Source organism: Thamnophis elegans, chromosome 13 (assembly GCF_009769535.1).
Source record: "Thamnophis elegans isolate rThaEle1 chromosome 13, rThaEle1.pri, whole genome shotgun sequence".
Taxonomy (NCBI): domain Eukaryota; kingdom Metazoa; phylum Chordata; class Lepidosauria; order Squamata; family Colubridae; genus Thamnophis; species Thamnophis elegans.
In genome coordinates this window covers 12543278-12569449 of record NC_045553.1, presented here as the reverse complement: position 1 = coordinate 12569449, position 26172 = coordinate 12543278, and the positions used below count along the sequence as shown (strand labels likewise).

General features: G+C 43.6%; 1 protein-coding gene across 1 annotated transcript in view; it reads left to right on the top strand.

Moving 5' to 3' along the window:
• Window positions 1-26172, top strand: part of ADGRD1 (adhesion G protein-coupled receptor D1) — a 160126-nt gene that overhangs the window by 119952 nt on the left and 14002 nt on the right. Inside the window, exon 22 of the mRNA XM_032229623.1 lies at window positions 10932-11023. Coding sequence (XP_032085514.1) covers window positions 10932-11023 — 92 coding nt within the window. The remainder of the gene's footprint in view (window positions 1-10931; window positions 11024-26172) is intronic.

The following is a 26172-nucleotide window of genomic DNA, read 5'->3' as shown; positions in this document are numbered from 1 at the left end:
GTTAAGGGTCTCAGTTAAGCATTCTCCTTTTGGTCCTACCTAGCCAACTGAATGACACTTCTATTTTTCTCTTCTACATCTGCGGGTTTTCAACAGCCTGCCCCCCCTTCTCCCCCCTTTCACAATGAGAAGCAGTAGATCCACTGCTACTCAGCTCTACAAGTCAATCACCCTGCTGCCCCTCCCAGCTTTATAACACTCCATCAAAAGAGGAGAGTTAACACAACTCTGTTAACTCCACAATCTGATCTGGGCACATCTGTCGGCTGTAACGCATGTCATCTTCCTAAAGTGGGAGTTGCAAGTTCACGGACTGGCTTTCATGATACATAATGCATGACGGACGCTTTAATGGTATCTGTGCCTTAAATCAGATCAAATTTGTGGTTTAATCACTCAGAGGGCTCTTTAGAAGTTACAAGGGAGGGCTGGTTCCCCCACCCCACCCCACTGGTAGATTAAGGAAGCAGGCGTTCCTGTCTTTAGGCCATCCTTAGCCCTGTCTCCTTTGATGTTTTTATCGATTGAGATGTTCCTCGGATGATAAAGAAAACCCAGCCATGGGTCGTTCCTGACAAATGGAAGGGTAAACATATTGACCGAGCTTTCATGCTGTCATCGGTCATCATCTACAAGAGGTTCATCCCCCACCTGCCTTGGTGGGTTGTGTGTTTGGCAAATCAGAGATTCATTTTACTTGTCCTAATTTTAACTGGGCTGAAATAATATTATTATTATACAATTGTATCACAGCGGCCAGTTGTTTCGCCGGATTTGGCATTGGTTACTAGTCGGGCCCCACCCAGGGGCCTAGGACGTCGTAACGTATTTTCGTAATATGCGTGCAGATCCAAGAAGTGCGGCTTTTTGCATTTGACTGATGGTGATTTTGTCAATTTTTAACTGTTTTAAATGTAATTCCAGTGCTTTTGGAATAGCACCCAGTGTGCCAATTACCACTGGAATTATCACTGCTGGTTTGTGCCATAGTCGTTGAATTTCAATTTTTAAGTCCTGGTATTTTGCGATTTTTTCATGTTCCTTCTCGGCGACCCTGCTATCACCTGGTATTGCGATGTCTATGATTGTGACCTTATTTTTCTCAACCAATGTGATGTCTGGTGTATTATGCGCCAGTATTTTGTCCGTTTGTATACGGAAATCCCACAAGATCTTGATCATCTGATTTTCGGTGACTTTTTCAGGCTCATGTTCCCACCAGTTTGTTGCTGTTTTAATATTAAAATTTTTGCACAAATTCCAATGGATCATTTGCGCTACTGAATTGTGCCGCAATTTATAATCAGTCTGCGCGATTTTTTTACAGCAGCTGAGTATGTGATCAACAGTTTCATCAGCTTCTTTGCAAAGTCTGCATTTGGCATCATCAGAGGATTGTTCGATTTTGGCCTTAATAATAATAGTAGTAGTAGTAGTAGTAATAATAATAATAATAATAATAATAATAATAATAATAATAATAATAAGTACATTAAAGAAAGAAACAGAGTCACTAATCCTGGCTGCGCAAGAACAAGCTATCCGCACAAATGCCATTATTATTATTATTATTAATAATTATGCACTGAACTGGCAGTAATGCCGCAGCAACCCACCCCTGTAAGGACCCCATGGTCTTCCTCCTACTCCTCTTCCTCCTCTTCCTCCTCCTCTTCTTCCTCTCCTGCTCCTCTTCCTCTTCCTGCTCCTCTTCCCCCTCCTCCTCCTCTTCCTCCTCTTCTTCTTCCTCCTCCTCCTCTTCCTCCTCCTCTTCTTCTTCCTCCTCTTCTTCTTCTTCCTCCTTCTCTCCCTCCTCCTTTTCTTCTTCCTTCTCTTCCTCCTCCTCCTCTTCCTCCTCCTCCTCCTCCTCTTCCTCTTCCTCCTCCTCTTCTTCTTCCTCCTTCTCTCCCTCCTCCTTTTCTTCCTCCTTCTCTTCCTCCTCCTCCTCCTCCCTTCTAGCAGTAATGACGTTCCCTAGTTGGGTGATGAAATATCTGCAAGAAAACCAGCTCAGAGAGTTTCAAGGACCACACCGATGCAACACTATCCACACTGCTCATCCAACCTGTACAATATTAGGGGCTAGAGAGTCCTGGAAACCATATAGGGAGGGGACCTGGATTTTTTAAAAAGACTTAGCTTTACCTTTCATCTTTTAATAGCATTCGTTTTCAAGAGCTGCCCTTCGTCTTTTCCTTTGAAGAAATCTGGATGGGCACTACGTGGCGATTTCAAAAGAACGAACACGAGTTAGAGCCCCCAGTCAGAAGGATCATTAGCTAATCGCCAAAAGAACTTCCTCTCCAGCCCTGGCTTCCTTTATTTCTTAGTCACAGCCTTGACAGGTGTTTGCGTTTTATCCATTTGACGTGGTGCGCAGCTATTCCCAAAATATAAGCTGCTCGGAGACCATCTCCTACATGGGAGAGGTCCCGATAACAACATCCACAGATGCAATGAGCACCATCTGCAAAACGATTTTGTGTCTGAGCTTATAAACGATCTCGCAGTCACAACAACTCACAAGTGCCTATTAATGATGACAGACAGGAGCTTAGTCATCTCTCCACTCCAATGGAGGGCATTAAAGAACTCGGAGAAAAAAAAAATCATAGAAACTGAGAGCTTGCATTTCCAGGAGCCTCTTCAACTGACTTTTTTTAAAAAGAGTTTTGTCACAGTTTGTTGCAGAAATAATCAAACCCAGAAATAATCAAACCCAGAATGCACAGACTGATTCAGCAGGATTCATGAACTTCTTTGTATGCATAATAACATATGAATAAATGTACAATACCAACAGCAGATTCTTCCAACGTGGCAGAGAGGAGAGAGCAGTTTGGATGAGTTTTAGTTTCAATTCAGCAGACAGATTAGACCAGACTTGTTTGCTAAGCCACGCCCAGCCTCCCTGCTGCCTCCAGCAAATACTGTTTGACTTCCTAAAGAGTCCTCATTGGCTGACCCAATTGCTATGCCCATTTATTGGCTGACCTTGTTACCACATCTCCATTCCAATTCATGAATATTTCGACAAGTTTCTGATGATTGGAAATCTATTCTTCTCTCTCCTGACCCAGATAAAGGAACCAGAAGGAATCCCTGGTTGTTTAGTTTAGTTTTTCAAGGAGAGATGCCCCACTGGACATGTCAAGGAAATTCAGATTTCATCCATTACTGAGTTCATTATGCTAAGAGATAATGTTGCTAACTTGTAACCAGCAATTATGGCTTGGAAAGGCATGGCTTATGACAATGTGATGTGAATGCTCCTATTTTGGCCCATTCCATAAACCATCATCATCATCATCTCCTTTTAATGACCCCATAATCCCTTGCGGGGTGGAGTCTGGCCAATAGAATGGAGCTGAGTATTTACTGGCCGGATGCCTTTCCTGTCGCCAATGCAGAGTTTTGTTCGGCAGATATATTCTCATTGTGCCTAGAGAGAGAAATATCTGCCTCTGCCTATGATCAAACTCATGGCCTCCAGATTGTGAGGCAAGAGCTCCACCTCTAAGCCACCACACCACTCCCATTCCATAAACCATTTTAATACCACTTTATAAGGCTTTGGTAAGGCCACCCTTGGAATACTGCATTCAGTTTTGGTCGCAATGATGTGAAAAAAGATGTGGAGACTCTAGAAAGAGTGCAGAGAAGAGCAACAAAGATGATTAGGGGACTGGAGGCTAAAACATATGAAGAACAGTTGCAGGAACTGGGTATGTCTAGTTTAATGAAAAGAAGGACCAGGGGAGACATGATAGCAGTCTTCCAATATCTCAGGGGCTGCCACAAAGAAGAGGGAGTCAAATTATTCTCCAAGGCACCTGAGGCCAGGACAAGAAGCAATGGGTGGAAATTAATCCAGGAGAGAAGCAAGGATAAATTTCCTGACAGTTGGAACAATTAATCAGTGGAACAGTTTGCCTCCAGAGGTTGTGAATGCCCCTGACTGGAAGTCTTTAAGACGACGTTGGATAGCCATCTGTCTGAAACGGTATAGGGTTTCCTGCCTAGGCAGGGGGTTGGACTAGAAGACCTCCAAGGCCCCTTCCAACTCTGCTATTGTATTGTATTGTATAACCATGATGAATACAAATAGTGGCCAAGTCTGTTAAACTGCCCAACCTTTTTGGCCTAAACAGAAGGACCAATTCTGAGTCTCAATTTTGCATCTAGAAAAGATCCAAGATTCACCCTTAGCATCTCTAGAGAAAACTATGTGATAGAGTATCTCATTCGCAATGCGGTTATCTTCAGTTTTAGCTTAGCTTAGGTGCTTCTGCTGGTTGCACCCATCATGGCACTTATGGTAGGGCCATTCCATAACATCTGTTGCACTGTGTTGTCTCCCTCTCACAATCCTGTCTGCTCAACATTTCAAGAAGAGGGGGGGGGGATCAATCTTGAACAATGAAAAGGTGGGGTCAACCTATTCTCTAAAGCACCTGAAGGCAGGACAAGAAGCAATAGATGGAAACTAACCAAGGAGAGAAGCAACTTAGAACTAAGGAGAAATTTCTCGACAGTGAGAACAATAAATCAGTGAAATGACTTGCCTCCATAAGTTGTGGATACTCCAACACTGGAGGTTTTTAAGAAGAGATTGGAGAGCCATTTGTGTGAAATGGTATAGGATTTCCTGCTTGAGCAGGGGGTTGGACTAGAAGACCTCCAAGTTCCCTCCCAACTGCTTTATTCGGTTATTCTCTTTACAGCTCCCAAATTAGGGAGGAACTCTTCTAAGGTATTTGGCACACCCGAAGTTCTGCTGTGGGATAAGCTGCCTTTTATCTGACTTTTTCCTTGGTTGTGTTGCATTTTCCTATTTTCCAAGGTCAGATATTACAAATATCTGGAAAGAGAAAGCGAGAACAGAGCACTTCCTGATGTAACAAGCTGATAGTTGTTCAGGGATTTATTTGTAAGCAGGAGTCAAATGGATTTTTTGCTCCATCCGGTTAGAACATTAATAAAGCTATTCAGATCTAATTTGTTTGTTCAAACTGGGCTAAGATGCCCGTTGTTTGCCTATGTGCCTGAAACTACTTGGTTATTTGCTGGAGCAACATTTGGACGTGAAGAAGGGAATCTCATAAGCTTGTATGGTTTTTTGGTTGAGTTTTAGACGTTGCAGTGTGTGAAATCATACACTGCGGCAATGAACTGTAGTCCACTTTGCTCTTTTCCAGGAAGGTTTGGCGAAATTGAATGTGATTCCTTGGCAATAAGCAACGTCAAACCTTTGCAATTCCTGAATCAGGCTTGTCAAAATGGACGAGGAAGAGAAACAATATCTCCCACACTCTCACGAATCCGTTTTTAAAAAGTAAAGTTTAGCAAAAAAAAAGAAGGAAGGAAAGAAGGAAGGAAGGAGGGAGGAAAGAAAGAAAGAAAAAAAGTGGGGGGAGGGGATTCAGAAGCAGAATTCTAGAAACTCTTCTCTTTCCTGACCTGTTGTCAGTGTTCCAAGTAACATACCCACAGCAAGCAAAACTCCAAGTCAGGTAGATTCCTCAAAGAATAGCTTTATTAAAGGTAAAGGTTCCCCTCACACATATGTGCTAGTCGTTCCCGACTCTAGGGGGCATTGCTCATCTCCTTTTCAAAGCCGAAGAGCCAGCGCTGTCCGAAGATTTCTCTGTAGTCATGTGGCCAGCATGACTAAACACCAAAGGTGCACGGAACGCTGTTCCCTTCCCACCAAAGGTGGTTCCTATTTTTCTACTTGCATTTTTACGTGCTTTCGAACTGCTAAGTTGGCAGACGCTGGGACAAGTAACAGGAGCTCACTCCGTTACGCGGCGCTAGGGATTCGAACCGTCGACCTTTCTGATCGACAAGCTCAGTGTCTTAGCCACTGAGCGACCACGGCCCTCCATAGCATGCCTGACAGCATACTGTAAAGGCTGACAATAGCTTTATTGGATATGCCATATTGTCACAGGCTGGTGAAAACCAACTCTAAATGTTCCTGTGGTTTTCACCTAATTAAAAGTGGCAGCTTTTCACTTTCTCAAAACCATCAGTCACAAGGGTCCAATCAGGATACAGTCCAGTTGCTAGGTGAGCTCAGTCCCCTCCTTGTAAGCACCTGCTGGAACATCCTTGGTTCCCAAGAGAAAGTATTTTGTTTTGCCTACAAATCCCCAGCTATCTCTACTCCCCCCTCCCTATCCTAGTTGTGACAGCTCTGAAGCCTCAAAATGGCCTCAGTCAAGTCAGCTGTAGGGTTGACACGTCATCTATTTCAAAGACCTGACAAACCATGAGAGTCTCCACCATATCTAAATAAAATTCCATATCTGAGAGTCCTTAAGACCTAGAAAGGTCCCAGCTGTGAAAGCAAATAAGAGGAAAAGATAATGAATAAAATAAGGATAAGGGACGAATGTCAGGATTGCTCCTTTAACATGAATTACAGTTAAAATAACAGAGTTGGAAGGGATATGAAGGTCGTCTAGTCCAACCCCTGCTTAGGCAGGAAACCCTACACCACTTCAGACAAATGAATATCCAACACCTTCTTAAAAATGTCAAGTGTGCATTCACAACTTCTGGAGGCAAGTTGTTCCACTGATTAATTGTTCTCACTGTCAGGAAATTTCTCTTCAGTTCTAAGTTGCTTCTCTCCTTAATTTCCACCCATTGCTTCTTGTCCTGCCTTCAGGTGCTTTGGAAAATAGTTTGACTCTCTCTTCTTTGTGGCAGCCCCTGAGATATTGGAAGACTGCTATCATGTCTCCCCTAGCCCTTCCTTTCATCAAACTAGACATATCCAGTTCCTGCAACCGTTCTTCATATGTTTTAGCCTCCAGTCCCCTAATCCTCTTTGTTGCTGTTCTCTGCACTCTTTCCAGAGTCTCAACATCTTTTTTTACACTGTGGCAACCAAAACTGGATGCCATAATCCAAGTGTGGCCTTACCAAGGGATTATAGAGTGGTATTAATACTTCACATGATCTTGATTCTATCCCTCTGTTGATGCAGCCTAGAACTGTGTTAGCTTTTTTGGCAACTGCTGCATACAGCTGACTCCTATTTAAATGGTGGCCCACTGGGACTCCAAGATTCCTCTCACAGTTACTACTATTGAGCCAGGTGCCACATATACTGTATCTGTGCATTTTGTTTTTCTTGCCTAAATGTAGAACCTCACTTTTTTCACCATTGAATTTCATTTTGTTAGACAGCACCCAATGTTCAAATCTGTAGGCTGTAGGACCTCACAGACTAGGAAAGCCCCCTCAAAGTTTTTCCCTGTGATGTAGTTAACTTTGGGAGATAGCAACCTGTTAGAATATTCATAACTGGGAGAGACATGGTAACAAGGTCAGCCAATGAATAGGCACAGAAACCAAATCAGCCAATGGGAGCTTAAACAGACCTGCGTCTGTGCTGAGAATCAAAACTGAAACTGCATTTGCCTGCTCTGAACTTTGAGATGAAACTGTTCCCTCCTGCTTGTGTTCTGCTTGTAACTACTACCACATTGAAAGAATCTACTATTGGTATTTTACATTTATGACAATACCAATAGTAGATATTGACAAGTCTGTCAAGATCCTTCTGTATCTTGAGTCTATCTTCTGGAGTGTTGGCTATTCCTGCCAGCTTGGTGTCATCTGACGAGTTCCCCATTTATCCCCTCATCCAAATTATTGATGAAGATGTTGAATTTTAGGTATTTAGGTATTTATTGAACATTTATAGGCCGCCCTTTTCCCTGAGGGGACTCAGGGCGGCTTACAACAATGAGGGAAGGGAGTGCAAGACAAAACTTAAAAGAAAAACGTGAGTAAAAAAAATTAACCATAAAACACAACATTCACTCAACATTCGGGCGGGGTGAGAATAAATCCTATCCCCAGGCCTGACGGGATAGCCAGATCTTGAGGGCCGTGCGGAAGGCCTGGACTGTGGTGAGGGTGCGGATCTCCACGGGGAGGTTGTTCCATAGTGTCGGAGCTGCAACTGAGAAGGCTCTCCTCCGCGTAGTCGCCAGTTGGCACTGACTGGCAGATGGAATTCGGAGGAGGCCTACCCTGTGCGATCTGATGGGACGCAGGGAGGTGATTGGCAGAAGGCGGTCTCTCAGATAGCCAGATCCACTACCATGGAGCGCTTTATAGGTGGTAAGTAGGACCTTGAAGTGCACCCGACGATCAACAGGTAGCCAGCGCAGCTCACGGAGGATCGGTGTTATGTGGGCAAACCGTGGTGCGCCCACGATCACTCGCGCGGCCGCATTCTGGACTAGCTGAAGTCGCCGGATGCTCTTCAAGGGCAGCCCCATGTAGAGCACATTGCAGTATTCCAGCCTAGAGATCACAAGGGCTCGAGTGACTGTTGTGAGGGCCTCCCGGTTCAGGTAGGGCCGCAACTGGCGCACCAGTTGAAGGTAATGGGCCTAAAACAGAGCCTTGGGGTACTGTCCATCTTCAAATCAGAAACTCAAGCAAAGTTCACACATGGCTTTCCAGTTATCTTAGCCCAAACATGTGGCTGTCACATTTTTATGCTGTGCATTTGTCATAAGAGAAAAGCATTCTTATAGCAGAAATTAGCCAAGAATGAAATCTGGGCAACTCTGCATATGAACTACAATCCCTTTCAAACGTACTCCCCCCCCCCCCATTATAATTTGACTGGTTTGCAAGTTTTATAGACCACATATATCTCAAACCGAGTCCAATTGGCAGCTGTGAGCAATTGTTAACTATTGGCTAAATAATGGGAAGGTGAGCAAGGAGTTTATATTTCCAACTAATTATGGAGATGGAGAATAGATGCCAGAATCCCAGTGAAAGGAAAGGCACCATCTATTATCTGACTTTCCTTGGATGGCTGCTTAATAAAGACATTTATTTGCAGAACGTTATTCAATGGGGCGAGGGGGAACTGTCATTATTTTTCTCACCCTAGGAAGCTGATTGGCTCAGTTGCCTACTAAGAGTTGGGATTTTAAACATGAATGCTGAACGTTGGAGTTTAAATGTTAGAATGCAGTCCAATGTCAGGTGTAGAGAGCCACAAACATTATCATAAATCGCTCAGAGTAGTTTCTTTATTGCCATTCGCCTGCAGACAGGAATCGTGCCAGACTAAAGTACTCTTTGCATAACTATTAGATAAATACTGTGAAGATTTAAGGTGGATCCCTTGGGGGTCACTTTCTACATACCAATGAATTATACAACTCAGCACTGGATTCCACCACACACAATCAGTATTGTGCAGGGATATTGTTGGTCCTGTGCTGATCTTGTTCTATCACAATTTTGTTCATGTGGTTTTTGTGTACATCCCAGTTTTTGAACCACATCAATAAAGATTTGACTGGACTTTCATTTGAGGAGGAATAGCTTCCGCTCAGGAGATGTTCCCCATGTTAGACTCCAGTCCCCATAATCCTCAACCAGCGTATCCACTGGCATCCGGTTCAGTGGTGGGATTAAAAAAAATCATTACTGGTTCTGTGCTCATGGCATGCCTTGTTGGTGTGGCTTGGTGGGCATGGCAGGGGAAGGATACTGTAAATCTCAATTTCTACCCCACTCCAGGGCAAGGATTATGTAAAATTTTCCTTCCCTTCCCACCCCACTCCAGGGTAAGGATATTGCAAAATCTCCATTTCTACCTCACTCCAGGGCAAGGATATTGTAAAATCTCCATTCCCACCTCATTCCAGGGCAAGGATACTGTAAAACCTCCATTCCCTTCCCACTCCAGGGCAAGGATTATGTAAAATTTCCCTTCCCTTCCCACCCCACTCCAGGACAAGAATACTGTAAAATCTCCATTCCCTTCCCACTCCCGGGCAAGGATTATGTAAAATTTCCCTTCCCACCCCACTCCAGGGCAAGGATTATGTAAAATCTCCATTTCCACCCCACTCCAGGGCAAGAATACTGTAAAATTTCCATTCCCTTCCCACCCCACTCCAGGGCAAGGATAGTGTAAATCTCCATTTCCACCCCACCCCACTAACCTGCTCAGGGCAAGAGAAAAAAACCCAACCGATCAGCTGGGATTCGGGAGGCAGCAAATAGATGGGGTGGAGCCAGCCAGAGGTGATATTTGCCGGTTCTCCAAACTACTCAAAATTCCCACTACTGGTTGCCAGAACCAGCCAGAACTAGCTGAATACCACCTCTGATCTGGTTGACGAAGAGGATGGGTGGATGTCCTCTTTTTCATTCTGCAATTCCTTTCTCCAAGGTTTAGCCTTCCGATCCCCAGGGATATCTCTGAGTTTGAACTTTTTTTTTTTAGAAGAACACCTTTTAAGAGCGTTTGGGGGAGGAAGATTACTTTGTTCTACTTCATAATATCTGAGATATTAGCGCTTTGGGAGAATCATTATATGGAGCCTAAAATGTGATTTTTATGGGAAAGGACTATAAAAGGCTCTCGAGTGGGGGGACATGTTTTGCATACAAAAGGCTTAAAGTAAGTCTTCAGCAAAGCATTCCTTAGTACATATATATTTAAAGGGGAAGAAGAGAGACTCACACAGGGGGTAACTTGAAATAATTCTGAGTTACATGGTATGTGTTTGTGTGTGTATACATGCATGCATGTGCTGGCTCAGTGGTTAGGACGCTGAGCTTGTCGATCAGAAAGGTTGGCAGTTTGGCGGTTCAAATCCCTAGCGCTGTGTAACGAAGTGAGCTCCCATTACTTGTCCCAGCTTCTGCCAACCTAGCCGTTCGAAAGCACGTTAAAAAATGCAAGTAGAAAAATAGGAACCTGAAATGGAGATGAGCACTGCCCCCTAGAGTCAGGAAAGACTAGCACATATGCGCGAGGGGAACCTTTGCCGTTATCTTAACTGGGTGTGTATATCCAAGCTTCCCCCTACCCCTTACGACCTGGTGATTTACTTTCCTGATACAGTCCTTTATTATTTTCATTTTGATAGGTTAATATCTGCATCCTTATTGCCGTGACCAGAGTAATTTCGAGAATAAGTGCTGAAAATTATAAGGTCCATGGAGAGGCTAATGCCTTAAAGTAAGTTTGCTTTCCTTTTTTTTTAAAAAAAAAAAATATTATTAACAGGAGTTTAAATTCCCAAGAACATCTTGCCTCCAGAAGTTGTGAGTGCTCCAACAGTGGAAGTTTTTAAGAAGATGTTGGATAACCATCTGTCTAAAGTGGTGTAGGATTTCCTGCCTAAGCAGGGGATTGGACTAGAAGACCTCCAAAGTCCCTTCCAGCTCTGTTATTCTATATTCTATCTGAACTGCTGCTGAATGCTGAGTCCAGAGTCATAAAATCTGATTATTATTTTTTTAAAAAAAGAAGGAATTGTGTTGTGAATCAAGGTTGGATGAATTCTGCAGTGTTGTTTATCTAATCCCAAAGGATTAGCGCTGTTTATCTAATCCCAAAGGAAAAGATAACATCCAATTTTGTGAAGATCACAGGCATTAAAATACATCTGAATGTCCAGTGAAGTTGGCTGTTATGAACTTTTTGAAAAATATAGTTTAGGCAGAGGGTTAAAAATTGGAATCCCATCTAAGTGGTACTCTTGGGATTATTTTGTAAAGAATCCCTTTATTTGAATTTCACAAGCAATTTTTTGCTGAGTGCTAAGCAAAGTATTTCCTTCCTTCCTTCCTTCCTTCCTTCCTTCCTTCCTTCCTTCCTTCCTTCCTTCCTTCCTTCCTTTCTTCTTTCCTCTTTCTTCTCTTTCCTTCTCTCCTTCCTTCTGTTGGAAGAAAAATCCGGTGCATGTTCCAAGCCAAGGGAAAGGCACTGGAAAGAAAATGGAGGCTGACTGCAAGGAAAGAAGGTTTATTTGGTTTCCAGAAACTCCAGTGAAAGCAGCATTTTTCTGGAGTGGCTGACAAAATGGCTGAGTGGGTGGATGGTTCTCTATATGGTTCACAGATGCTCCAGGGGCTTGTGCGATGTAGTAAGCCTTGTGTCTTTTACTATTCTAATTGTGGTGGGTTAATCCTATTATGTCCTAAAGGTCCTGCCCCGTCCTTAAAGTTTGGGTGGGGGGAATGTACATTCTTAATCCCATCAGCTCCAGCCTTCTGTGGGAGCTTGTGGCTGAAGGCTTTGATTGCTCTGTCTTTGTGAATGGATACCAAATCTGCATTCCTTTTTTTTTGTAAATGATAATGAGTTTATTTTTATTTTTTAAAGATTTTTATTACACATATTTCAACCTTAACACCACATGTCCACTCTTAACAGCATTTCAGTATCACTATCATTCATATTTACATCATGGCTATTTCAACTTTCTTTATACATCATTATTCTATGTACTGTATGCTTATTCATGTATGTACATTACCACATCAACATTTATAAATATATACAATATTTTATTATACCTCTCCAGTAATCTTTATGAATGCTCTTTACTTCTGTTTTCTAGGCAATTATACCATATGTTACAGATTGTATAGTACTCTGTTTCTTCTCTATCTTTTAGTTCCATAGTTAGCCTGTCCATCTCAGCACAATTAAGTACCTTTTTTATTACCATTACATCAGAAGGGATACTATCTTGTTTCCAGTTTTGAGCAAATGTAATTCTTGCCACGGTTATTATATAGAGCAGTGTTTCTCAACCTTGGCAACTTGAAGATGTCCGGACTTCAACTCCCAGAATTCCCCAGCCAGCATTCGCTGGCTGGGGAATTCTGGGAGTTGAAGTCCAGACATCTTCAAGTTGCCAAGGTTGAGAAACACTGTTATGGAGTATGAAATATTGGATTTTCTTACATGTCCTCTCTTATCATACCTAATAGAAATAGTTCTGGTCTCAATTCAATTTTTTGTTTCGTAATTTTTTCTATCCATGTCTTTATTTTACTCCAATATTTCCTGGCTTTTGGGCACGTCCACCACATATGGTAGAATGTGCCTTGTTTATATTTGCATTTGTTGCATTCCACTGATCTATTCCAAATCTGCATTCCTAAAGGCCAGCCTCTTCAAGATTCTTAATTTGAAGCTGTTTTCCTATGGTAGGAAGTCTGGGGCTGCTTTTTCTGTTTGTTAATATTTTTCTCCATTTCTCCTTTGGGAAAATATTCTATCCTGCCTCTTTTTAATATTAAGAATAAAGAATATTAATCTGGGGAGGGGGGCTTCCTACACTTATCTTTCTCCTCCTCCCCCCATTATTCTCTTTTGCCTCTTCCTTTCATCCTTCCTTTTCCTTTTCCTTCTCCTTTCCTTCTTGTCTTCTTCCTTCTATTCTTCTCTTCCTTCCCTTCTTTCCTTCCTTGCCTCCTCCTCCTCCTCCTCCTCCTCCTCCTCCTCCTCCTCCTCCTCCCATTCAGCCTTTGGAGCCTGTCAATCTTCTGTCTTGCCTGGCTCCTCTCGTTTGGTATTTGCTATGGCAGAAATTTGCAAGATTCATCAGGTGCATTTATAGACTGGGAACGCGACAATAACCTTCGCTGTTGATTAGCACAGCATGAGATATTTTTAGCCCTTTAGGACCGGTGACACAAGAAAATGAACTTGAAACTAAAAATATGCAGCACTGGGCACAGATATTTTTCTCTTCGTTCTGGCAAGAGAGACAGTCCTAGATAATTTCTTATCTGCGCTGAAGAATGCTTGCTTGCTGTAGCAAACACAAGGACAGGGGCCGGAGTACATAATGAATATTTATCAAAGGATACTCAACGTACTTTATCACTTGGGCGGGGTTTTAAGTAACCAAGAGCTCCTTACAGAAAGGGCTTCATAACGCATCTTATAATTCCAGCTGGCAAGCACCAAACCGGAATTTGTGTACACAAATTTGCCCCTGTGCGCCAAAGGATCCCGGGGAGGAAGTTGGTTGGCAGCAAGACTATTTGCTGGAGAGCAAGTTTGCCTTGTTGCAGCTGGCAAGAACAAATTGGTCTGATTGTTGCCAACAGTTTTCCCTGGCACGCGGGACGTTGAGCCCGTGCTGGTCCAATGAATGGCACATTGAAGGAGAGCATCAATCGGGCCTCGTCACGGCTTACCGATCGGATGACCTGAGCTCACTAAGCAAATTTTGATTTCAGCGGGAGACTAAGCTTCAAGGACTTTACTCATCAATCTTGTAAGCGAGTAGCGGAGGTGGTTTTATTTGCTTCTGTGATGGGTCATGCCTGGCAGATGAAGGTTGCAGAATCAACACCAGTTCTCTATTCAAGCAATAGCAACAGCACTTAGACTTATATACCACTTTATAGCCCTCCCTTAGTGGTTTGCAGAGTCAGCCTCTTGCCCCAACAATCTGGGTCCCTATTTTACTAACCTCAGAATGATGGAAAGCTGAGCCAACCTTGAGCTGGTCAGGATCGAACTGCTGCAGTGGGCAGAATTAGCCTGCAATACTGCATTCTAACCATGGAAAGAAAGGGAGGGAGGGAGAGAAGGAGGGAGGGAGGAAGGGAGGAAGGAGGGAAGGAAGGGAGGCTGCAACAGTCATAAGTGTGAAAAATAGCAATAGCACTTAGACTTATATATTGCTTCACAGTGCTTTACACCTCTCTTTGAGCTGTTTACAGAGTCAGCCTCTTGCCCCCAACAATCTGGGTCCTCATTTGACCCACCTTGGAAGGCTGGAAGGCTGACTCAACCTTGAGTTGGTCAGAATTGAACTGTTGGTAATGGGCAGAGTTTGCATGCAATACTGCATTCTGATCAGTGCACACCTGGGTGGGTGGGTGGATGGATGGATGGATGGATGGAAGGAAGGAAGCAAGGAAGGAAGGACAATAGCAATAGCAATAGCACTTAGACTTATATACAACTTCACAGTGCTTTCCAGCCCTCTCTAAGCGGTTGACAGAGTCACCCTCTTGCCCCCAACAATCTGGGTCCTCATTTGACCCATCTCGGAAGGATGGAAGCCTGGTAAGATTTGATCTTCCAAACTGCTGGCAGCTGGCAGACAACAGAAGTAGCCTGCATTAATTCACTCTAACCACTGCACTACCATGGCTGAAGGATAGTTCCTTGATAGTTCCTAATCAAGGATAGTAGGTTTGTTTGTTTGTTTGTTGCATTGGTGTCAAACACACCGAGGGGCTTCCAGGTTGAAAGATTAGTGTCAGGGTTCCAAGTAACACCCCTAAGGAAAGAAGACTCAGAGGCTTGAGTTTCCTCAAAGTTCTATTTCATTAGCGATGTCACGTTGGCACATCCGGGAAAACCTGAATCTGAAAGCCTCCAGGTTTTCCCCACCCAAGTGAAAGTTCAACACCCTGCCCCAGCACCCACATGTCCATCCCATGGTCCAATCAGGCACCATCCCAATTGGAGATGCCTCCCAGTCATACCACTCCAGGTGCAGGGCAAGACGTCCTTGACTCTGTGAGAAAGGAATGTTATTTATATCTCTCCCATACTCCATAGAATTCCCCCCTCCTATTTTCCCACAGAAGAAAATGGGGCAGGCCTGAAGGCCCAATTCAAAAGGTGGTTTCCAGGCCTGACAATTAGCTTGTGACATCACCATTGCTTTGGGAATGCCCGGTTGAGGGCTTCTTTCGCGTCCCTGGCAGGAGCTGAAGGACGGTAGCTCAACCCTGCCCATGGCAACTCTTGGGTCTCAAACGTGGGCTTGGTCACCTCCTGCCCTGCGTTCCAACCACTCCAACCACTTTGCCACAGTGGCGCAGTGGTTAGAATGCAGTGCTGCAGGCTACTTCTGCTGAACTGCCAGCTGCCTGAAGTTTGGCAGTTCGATCCTCATCAGCTCAAGGTTGACTCAGCCTTCCCTCCTTCCGAGGTGGGTAAAATGAGGACTCAGATTGTTGGGGGCAAGAGGCTGATTCTGTAAACCACTTAGAGAGGGCTGTGAAAGCACGGTATAAAAGTCTAAGTGCTCTTTCTATTACTCTTCCTTTTCCATCCATCCATCCATGTTGCGCAGTGGTTAGAATGCAGTATTGCAGGCAAACTCTGCCAACTGCCAGCAATTCGATTCTGACCAGCTCAAGGTTGACTCAGCCTTCCCTCCTTCCGAGGTGGGCAAAATGAGGACCCAGATTGTTAGGGGCAACAGGCTGACTCTATAAACCACTTAGAGGGGGCTGCAAAAGCACTGTGAAGCGGTATATAAGTCTAAGTGCTTTTGCTGTGGGAAGGAAGGGAGGGAGGGAAAGAAAGAGAGAGAAAGAAAGAGAAAGAAGGAAGGAAGGAAGAGAAAGAAAGAAAGAGAGAGAAAGAAAAAGACAGACAGACAGATAGAAAGACACCCTCTGGTGTGGGGGCGCAGTGGTTAGAATGCAGTAGTGACTCAGCCTTCCATCCTTCCGAGGTTGGTAAAATGAGGACCCAGATTGTTGGGGGCAAGAGGCTGACTCTGTAAACCGCTTAGAGAGGGCTGGGAAGCACTGTAAAGCGGCATATCAGTCTAAGTGCCATTGCTATTTGCTCCTCAAAGATGGTAAATGAATGCGGTAGAGATTCCTCCCTGTACAAGAGCCCAAAGTCTCCAAACGCAAAAATGAAGCATCTGGGTTGCAAAACATGTTAGAAGTCATTCCGCCGACTCTTCCTTTGAGACAAAAGTGCCCCGCAGTTCTGCGATTTCCATGCTCTGGTTTTAGGTTTGGTATCTTTGCCACTGTTGCTTAAGAGAATCTAAAGTTGGAACCAAATGTTGTGCATTTGGGAGGGAGTCCTCAACTTACAACGGTTCATTTTGTGCCATTTGAAGTTACAACAGCACTGAAAAAAGCGAGTCAGGTCCGTTTTTCACACTTATGACCATCCATGGTCATATGATCAAAATTCAGATGCTTAACAACAGTTTATGACAGTTGCACCATCCCAGGTACTATGATCCCCACTTACGACCTTACCAGTTAGTTTCCGCCAAGTAAAATCAATGGGGGAAAAGTCAGATTTGCTTAATGACCTCCTGATTCACTCAACCAAAAAAAAACCATAAATGTAAATGTAAAAATTGGGCGCCTCTCACTTAACAACCGCCGTGCTTAGGAGCGGAAATTCTAGTCTCAATTGCGTTCGTAAGACGAGGACTACCTGTGCATACCTGTATGCACACACAGCCTCCCTGTCAGCTATTAAAAGGGATAATTGGGGCCTTCGGGAAGGACGTGAGGCTGGGTGAGTCTGTCTCCTGCCTTGAGCCTGTGCATATTATTTGTCCTGCCTGCCAGAAGCTCATTAACGGGTCCTCGATAAACTGCCAGGGCGAAGTCTTACGGAATGATTTTGCTCATCATTGCCTCCGATGTGGTCTAGTGGTCTGGAAAAATCAGTATCATTTCTCCAGCACATGCAGACTCCGGAATAGAAGCTGAGGAATCCACAATGAGATTTGTCATGAATAAGTGAGAGGGGGGGTGAGAAGGGAGGAGAGGGAGAGGGAATGTGAGGGATAGAATGTGAGAGACTGAATGAGAGAGAGAGAGAAAGAGAATAAGAAAAAGAGAGTGAGAGTGAGAGAGAATGAGAGATGGAAAGAGAAAGAGAGTGAGTGAGAGAGGGGAGAGAGAATGAGAGAGAGAACAAGGAAGAGAAAACGAGAGTGTGAAAGAGAATGAGAGAAAGAGTGAGAAATAAAAGGGAGAGAGAGAATGAGAGCGAGAGAGAGGATGAGAGAGAATGAGAGAGAGAATGAAAGCGAGAATGAGAGAGAAGAGAAAGAGAAAATGAGAGAGAGAGAGGATGAGAGAGAGAACAAGAGAGAGAATGAGAGAGAAGAGAGAGAGAGAATGAGAGAGAGAGAGAGAGAAAATGAGAGAGAGGATGAGAGAGAGAACAAGAGAGAGAATGAGAGAGAAGAGAGAGAGAGAATGAGAGAGAGAGAGAGAAAATGAGAGAGAGAGAGGATGAGAGAGAGAACAAGAGAGAGAATGAGAGAGAAGAGAGAGAGAGAATGAGAGAGAGAGAGAGAGAGAATGAGAGAGAGAGAGGATGAGAGAGAGAACAAGAGAGAGAATGAGAGAGAAGAGAGAGAGAGAGAATGAGAGAGAGAGAGAAAGGAGAAGAATGAGAACGCTAGCTGCCAGGGGAAAAATGTCTTTGGCTTTTAAAGCAGATTGTCCATCTGGAATCTACGTGTAGCTCTTTTCTTTATCGTGTGACTCAATTATTGCATCACTAAAAAGATGATTCAATTCCCTGAGATGTCAAGAATAAAAATAGCATCCCTTTTTCCCCTGGATTTGGGTACGTAGATCACTTTTTAAACTCATGCAATCTTGAAAGAAAGTCCAAAGATGAACTAGGTTGACTGTAAGGCCCCAAACCAGGAAGGACATATGTTGATTCTACCAAGCTGAGTTTTTTAAAAAATTATTTCCCACCAGTAGACAGAAACTTGCCACATTGAAGACTGTCTGGGAACTATTAGGGAGGGCTATCTTCACCCTCTTTCTTTCACACAAAATAGCTGGACTGAGTTCTCTCTTACTTCTCCAGGGAATCCAAACTACATTCCATCACAGTGTGTTTATTTTCTTTCTCTCTCTAATACTCTCTGGTCCATCCTTCCTTCCTTCTTTCCTTCCTTCCTTCCCATCCATCATCCATCATCCATCATCCATCATTCATCATCCATCATTCATCATCCATCATCCATCATCCATCTGCCTGCCCATCCATCCATCCATCCATCCATCCATCCATCCATCCATCCATCCATCCATCCATCCATCATGTTTATTCTCTCTCTCTAATACTATTTAGTCCCTTCTTTCCTTCCTTCCTTCCTTCCTTCCTTCCTTCCTTCCTTCCTTCCTTCCTTCCTTCCTTCCTTCCTTCCTTCCTTCCTTCCTTCCCATCCTCTGTCTGTCTGTCTGTCTGTCTGTCTGTCTGTCTGTCTATCTATCTATCTATCTATCTATCTATCTATCTATCTATCTATCTATCATCTATCTATCTTTTATTCTCTCTCTCTCTAATACTGTTTAGTCCTTCCTTCCTTCCTTCCTTCCTTCCTTCTTTCCTATCTGTCTGTCTGTCTGTCTGTCTGTCTATCTATCTATCTATCTATCTATCTATCTATCTATCTATCTATCTATCTATCTATCTTTTATTATCTCTAATACTATTTAGTCCTTCCTTCCTTCCCATCCATCATCTATATCTGTCTGTCTGTCTGTCTTTCCGTCCATCCATCCATCATCCATCTTTTATTCTCTCTAATAATATTTAGTCCTTCCTTCCCATCCATCATCTATCTATGTATCTATGTATGTATGTATGTGTCTGTCTATGTGTCTGTCTGTCTGTCTGTCTGTCTATCTATCTATCCATCCATCCATCCATCCATCCATCCATCCACCCACCCACCCACCTATCCATCCATCCCCCCCTCTCTCCATCCACCTATCCACCTACCTGTCTTATTTATATAACTGCCTATCAGGCCCAAAACCAAGAACGATAAGCAGTAATTCTTCTGAGTTCACATTCACTCACCTCGACTCCTGTATACCTCTCTGTCTGTAGATAATGTTGCATAAAACCAGGCTCCACGTTATCCTTAGCTCTCTCTCAACACAGTTTTGATTTCTGAGACTGCAGGTGGAGCGTTATCAACCAGTCCTTGGTGTGTGTGTTTGTGTGTGTGTGTTTGTGTGTTTATTTTATTTTTGAACACCCAAGGTTGGAATAGTGCGAGACGGATTTGAGCAACCCCCCCCAAAAGGAGGAGTGTGTCTGCCAGATCCCAAATGCGAAGGGAAGGCATTAAGCAGGGAGATTAAACAGTCATCATTAGCAAGCCAGAATGTGAGTCAGCGTTGATAATGTCTTAAAGCTAATTACATCTTTGGCTCATTGGACATGATAAAAGACAAACACTATTTGGGTCACAGTTTATTAGACTCGGGAGAGGAAAGGCTCAAAAGAACCAGCACGCAAGGTTTTTCCCATATAGTGTTGCAAATATTTGGAAGGGAAACCAGCAAAAAAAAAAAATCCGTAAACTAGGCAGGGAAGTTGTTGATGAAGTCTTAGTGGCCAACCATCTAAATATGAGCCAGCAGTGTGCAGTGTCAGCTAAAAAAGCCATTGCAATCCTAAATTGCATTAACAATCAAGCTCGAGTGAGGTACCAATACCACTCTATAAAGCCTTAGTAAAGCCACACCTAGAGTATTGCATCTACTTTTGGTGACCACACTATAAAAAAGGATGTTGAGACTCTAGGAAGAGTGCAGAGAAGAGCAACCACGATGATGAGGGGACTAGAGGCTAAAACATACGATGAACGATTGCAGGAACTGGGCCTGGCTAGTCTAGTGAAGAGAAGGACCAGGGGAGACATGATAGCTGTCTTCCAATATTGGAGGGGCTGCCATAGAGAGGAGGGGGTCAAGCTATTTTCCAAAACACCCAATGACCAGATAAGGAATAATGGATGGAAACTGACCAAGGAGAGATTCAACCTGGAAATAAGGAGAAATTTTCTGACAGTGACAACAATCAACCAATGGAACAGAATTTGCCTTTGGAAGTTTTGTGAGTTTCATCACTTGAGACTTCCAAGAAAAGATTGGACTGCCATTGGTCAGAAATGGTGTAGGGTCTCCTACTTGGGCGTGGGGTTGGACTAGATGACCTACAAGGTCCATTCCAACACTGTTTTTCTATATTCAATGGAATGAGTTGCCTTCAGAAGTTGTGGGAGCTTCATCACTGGAGGCTTTCAAAGAGAGATTGGAGTGCTACTTGTCAGAAATGGCGTAGGGTCTCCTACTTGGGGGCAGGGTTGGACTAGATGACCTATAAGGTCTCTTCCAACTCTGTTAATCTGTTATCTCTAAATTCTATTACTACAAAACAAAACCCCCTTCCTGGTGTTATACAGGTAGTCCTCAACTTACAGCAGTTCATTTAGTGACTGAAGTTACAACAGTACTGGAAAAAAAGTCAGTGATTTTCACACTTACGACCATTGCAACATCCCACATGGTTGTGATCAAAATGCAGAAGCTTGGCAACCGGTTCATTATTTATGATGGTCGCTGCGCGATCCCCTTTTGTGATCTTTTGACAGTCAAATTCAAAGGGGTGGAGCCAGATTCACTTAACAACCATGTTCCCGACTTAAGACCTGCAGCGATTCACTTAACCACCGTGTCAAGAAAGATAATAAAATGGGGTAAATCTCATAAATATCTTGCTTAGCAATATAAATGGTGGACTCCCCTGTGGTCATAAGTCGAGGACTATCTCAACACAAAAACCCCAGGGAGCTGAGTTGAGCTGAGCTTGCAAGGAGATTTTTTTTAATATGGTTTATACAATAAAACATCTTCCCTACAATGTAATTTGTCTTGGATAAAAGCCACGATTTCAAAATTTCACTTCCATCCAGCACATCTTGTTCCAACTGAGTGGGAGCGGTAATATATTATAATTGTGGTTGGTTCGTTTGTGTGTGTGTGTGTGTTGTTGTTGGTCGGCTTAATAGTAGAACATGGTTTTTTTTGCCTTTCGCCTCTTTTTAAAGACGAATATTTTGAATCGGCATATGAGCGCCCCCCCCCCCCGCCAAAAAGGAGCTCTTTCTTGCTTAATTTTCAAAAGAGGGAGCGTGGGTTTTTTTTAGCCCTAAATTCAGCACAATAATGCCTTTGCCAAGAGTGTACAATACACTTTAAGGAATCAAAAGCCTGGCTGAACAGTTTTTTGCTACGTTTGGAGCAAGATTTGTGTTACTTTGTTGAGAAAGAGAAGGAGAGAAAAAATAAAATAAAGGAATCCTCCGTTATGATAGTATGCGAGGGTTACATTAATCATGGAAACTGACTGGCAGGCGTTATGAGTTTGGGAGGCTTTACATGTTGACGGAGCTTATTCATTAAATCGGATTGTGTGGATCGGTAATAAATGAGCTCGCTCGATAAGGAAGAAGTTGGCTGCAACAGAACTGCACACCCAGCAAACTTTGCAGCAAAGGAGAAAACACACACACACACACACACACACACACACAGAGAGAGAGAGAGAGAGAGAGAGAGAGAGAGAGAGAGAGAGAGACCATATGGACTCTTGGTCTTTGATATTCAGGATGTGTAAAAGCCGAGGGAGGGGGGGGGAAGCCCTAGGTAATAATTTTCAAGCGAAAGATTTGCTGCTTTGGAATTTTAATAGAGGCGAAAGATGTGATTAATTAAAATTTGTGTGCTTTCAAAATGTTCTCCCGAGCACAGAGCGAGTGAACTTATTTTAATGTCTTTTTTCCTCCTTCTTCTATTTAACCCAGGATGCAAATAATTCAATACCTAAATATGTACAGATGGCTATGCCAAAATGCTTTTTTGGGGGGTGGGGTGGGTGTGAGTGGTGTGTGGGTGTGAGGGAAGGGCTGAAAGGCAATTACAGTGGAAAGTGGGGGGGGGAGGCGTACAATCGCACATATCCTTACAGTTACGTTTTCCCTGATCGTGGTGGTAACCAACCACAGATGTAGATGAGCCCACAATTCCCCCCCCCAATTTTTTTGTATTTTTTATTCTCTTACATACCATTTTAAGTATACATTCACATAATTGTTATTCTTCTTTACATTTTTCGTTCTTATACATTTATTATTTCATTTAATAGGTTATGATATACAGTTTGGGTTGCTATATTTACTATCCCTTCCTCCTGCTGTAACTCCACCTTATTTCCCCTTTCTTTTCTCCCTCTCTCCCTTCTCTACTTCCTTCCTTCCTCCTCTCCTTCCCCTTTCTTCCTCCCTTACCTTTCTCCTACTCCTACGCTTCCTCTTTCCCTTCCTACCCTCTCTCCTTCTCTTTCTCTCCCTTCCATCCTCCTCTCCTTACCTCTTTCTTCTTTCCCCACAATTTTCTGTGTCTGCTTTTATTGATTGTGATTCTGGAGCAATAAGTTTAAATATTTAGAATAGAATAGAGCTGGAAGGGACCTTGGAGGTCTTCTAGTCCTGTCCCCTGCTCAAGCAGGAGAACCTATACTATGTCAGTTAAGGGACTGTCCATTGTCTTCTTAAAAATTTCCAGTGATGGAGCATCCACAACTTCACACATACACACACACCACACACACACACACACACACACACAGAGAGAGAGAGAGAGAAGATTGCAAAGGAAACATCCCCTAAATAGATGTATAACTATCATCTTTGTTCCCACAACTTGAGAGAGAGAGAGAGAAAGAAAGAAAGAGAGAGAGAGAGAGAGAGAGGGAGAGAGGGAGAGAGAGAGAGAAGATTGCAAAGGAAACATCCCCTAAAATAGATGTAGAACTCGATCATCTTTGTTCCCTGGTAACCAGTGGAGAATTTTTATGTGGCACAGTCAGGAAGCCACAAAACTATATTTAGCCATGTAAAATCTGGAATGGAGATTGGGGCCTTGACAGAGAAAAAGAATTATCCAAGGCTGAATCCAGATGATTCATCCCAAACTCTGGAGCAGAGTAGAATTCTTGTTCTGTTTTTTTTTTAAAACAAATCTGCCATGTTTACTATTGCTGAAAACAGTTCCTTGTGGTCAGTGGTGGGATTCAAATATCTTAACAACCGGTTCTCTGCCCTAATGACCAGCTGGGTAGGCGTGGCTTGGTGGTTTTGTGACTGGGTGGGTGTGGCCAACTCAATGTCACTCAGGGCGATGGGCGTTTCGCTGTTGCAATGTAATAAGGGTTAACCGGAGAGGCAGTTTCTGTAAGCAGGGCAATAAAGATGAGGCTAGAAACAACACCAGAATGTTTCCTTCCTGCCTTCCTTACAGGATTAGCCCTGTAAAGTGGAAAAAAACAGTTCTCCTAACTGCTTAGAAAGTTAACAACCAGTTCTCCCGAATAGGTGCGAACCGGCTGAATCCCACCACTGCTTGTGGTCGAGCTAAATGTGGTTGATTTTCTGTCATCAGGCGGGTCAGATCTGTCCAGATTTCTTCGAAAAATCAATGGAGATTCTCAGTCTCCCATGATTGTCCCAAAGGTGTTCCCCCCTCAAAAAAGGCAACTGGACTTTCATTGTTTTTCCTTGAAGACCTTTCACTTCTCATACAGGAAGCTTCATCAGTTCTGAATGAATGGTGGAGGATGGAAAGATTTGTATTCCTTCCAGTCATCTGGTCATTAGCGCTCTTGCTGAGACTCACTGAGGTCACAAGGAGGTTTATCTGGGCCTTCAAGGTCACCTCCAACTGATTTGAGCCAGATATATGCATGCAAGGTTGCATATATTGGAGACAGTGGCATACACAATTTCCTTCTTGCCTATAGAATAGGGGTGGGTTTCAAAAATTTTTACTACTGGTTTGGTGGACATGGCTAGATGGGGGCATGTGACTGAGTGGGCGTGGCCAATTTAATGTCACTCACACACACTCAGTCACACGACCCCCCCTCACCAAGCCATGCCCACCAAAATGGTGGAAAAACATTTTAACCCGGGGGGGGGGGGGGCTCCAGCCTCACCGGAGCTAAGGGAGCACCTGCAAACTACCCAGTAAGAAAAAAAAGTTCTTGTTCTCCCCAGTCCCCAGGAACACCCTGCAGGCTTCAGCAGGGCTGGGAGGGGGAGGGAAAACGGTTCCACCGCAAATCCGCGAAGCCCTTCTGCACGGAGACATAGCGCGAAGACTAATTTGCGCCATTCTAAGCGCTAGGGAAAAACGCGACCCTACCGCGATGACATAATCGCGGAGGGCAAAATCACGCATTCCCAAGCACTCAGTACCCTAAACCTAACCCTAAACTTAAACCTAACCCTAAACCTAACCTTAAACCTAACCCTAACGCTAACCCTAATGCTAACCCTAACGCTAACCCTAACCCTAACCCTAACCCTAACCCTAACCCTAAACCTAAACCTAAACCTAAACCTAACCCTAAACCTAACCTTAAACCTAACCCTAACGCTAACCCTAACCCTAACCCTAACCCTAAAACAAACCCCTAAACCTAATCCTAACGCTTACCTTAATTGAAGTCGGCTTTCTGCCGCTGCGCCGTTTTAAAGCGCCCTTCTGTTGCCACGCTGTTGTCGCGGCGGTGATGACGCACGGTGATGACGTCACAGCTTTAGCGGCGCGATTTTATCGCCGCGATTTTGACCAGCGCGGTATTGTCGTGCCACGGGAAAAACTTCCCCGTTTTTGTGAAAAATGGGCAGAAAATGGCCTGGGTTTTTTGCAAAAAACAGAGGCATTTTTGCCTTGCCCCAGCCCTGCTGAAGCCTGCAGAGTGCTTCTGGGGGCTGGGGAAGTCAAAAATGCCTCACAGGTTGTGAAAAATGGCCTGGTTTTTGCCCATTTTTGCCTTCCCCCAGCCCTGCTGAAGCCTGCAGAGTGCTTCTGGAGGCTGGGGGAAGGCAAAAACTCCTCCATGTTTGCAAAAAAACGGCCCATCTATGGGACTTCTCTGGGATGTGCACACCATTAAAAAAGGGGAAAATACATTTTTTCAATGAAGATTGTTTTGCGCATGTGCAGAACAGAAAATAAAAATGGCGGCGCCCAGAATAGAACCAGTATGGAGCATCGAGGTGTCAGGTGAAAGGTAGAGATAAAAAAGAGCTACCAGGGGTATTGCTGCAGTAGAAATGCATAAATCGAACCCAGGCAGCTAATTCACAGGCTTGCAGCCGAACGATAAGTTCCAGTTTCATAATCATTTGTCAGTCAGTTAAAGAGGGTGCTTTTCAGGGAGCAGATGAGTAATTGCACCCCGTGTATAAAAAGAGGGATGGGTGATTTAAAGCCAGTTAATATCCCTGTCCCCATTGTAAAATGACTCCATTAGAGAAGTAGTACTGATTACTTCCCTACTTTGAACTGAATAGATCAATAGGCCTTCCTTGGTTGTCAGATTGTTGATCAAAACCCATCCTGGCTAATCCTTCAAAAATCCAATGAGTCTGGCATCCAGGATAAGAACAAAGGGCGATCTAGAAAGCTATCTAAAGCCTTCTAGTTCTCCAGGATAAGATGATCTAGAAAGATAACTAGACTTTCAGTTCCCCAAGATAAAAGCAGAGACTGATCTAAAAAGTTATGTAAAGACTTCCAGTTCTCCAGGATAGCAGCAAATGGTGATGTAGACAGATTTGAAATCTTCTAGTTTTCCAGGATAAGAGCAAACACTGATCTAGAGTCTAGACAGTTGTTTGAAATCTTCTAGTTCTCCACGATAAGAGCAAAGGATGATCTAGAAAGATATTTGAAATTTTCTAATTC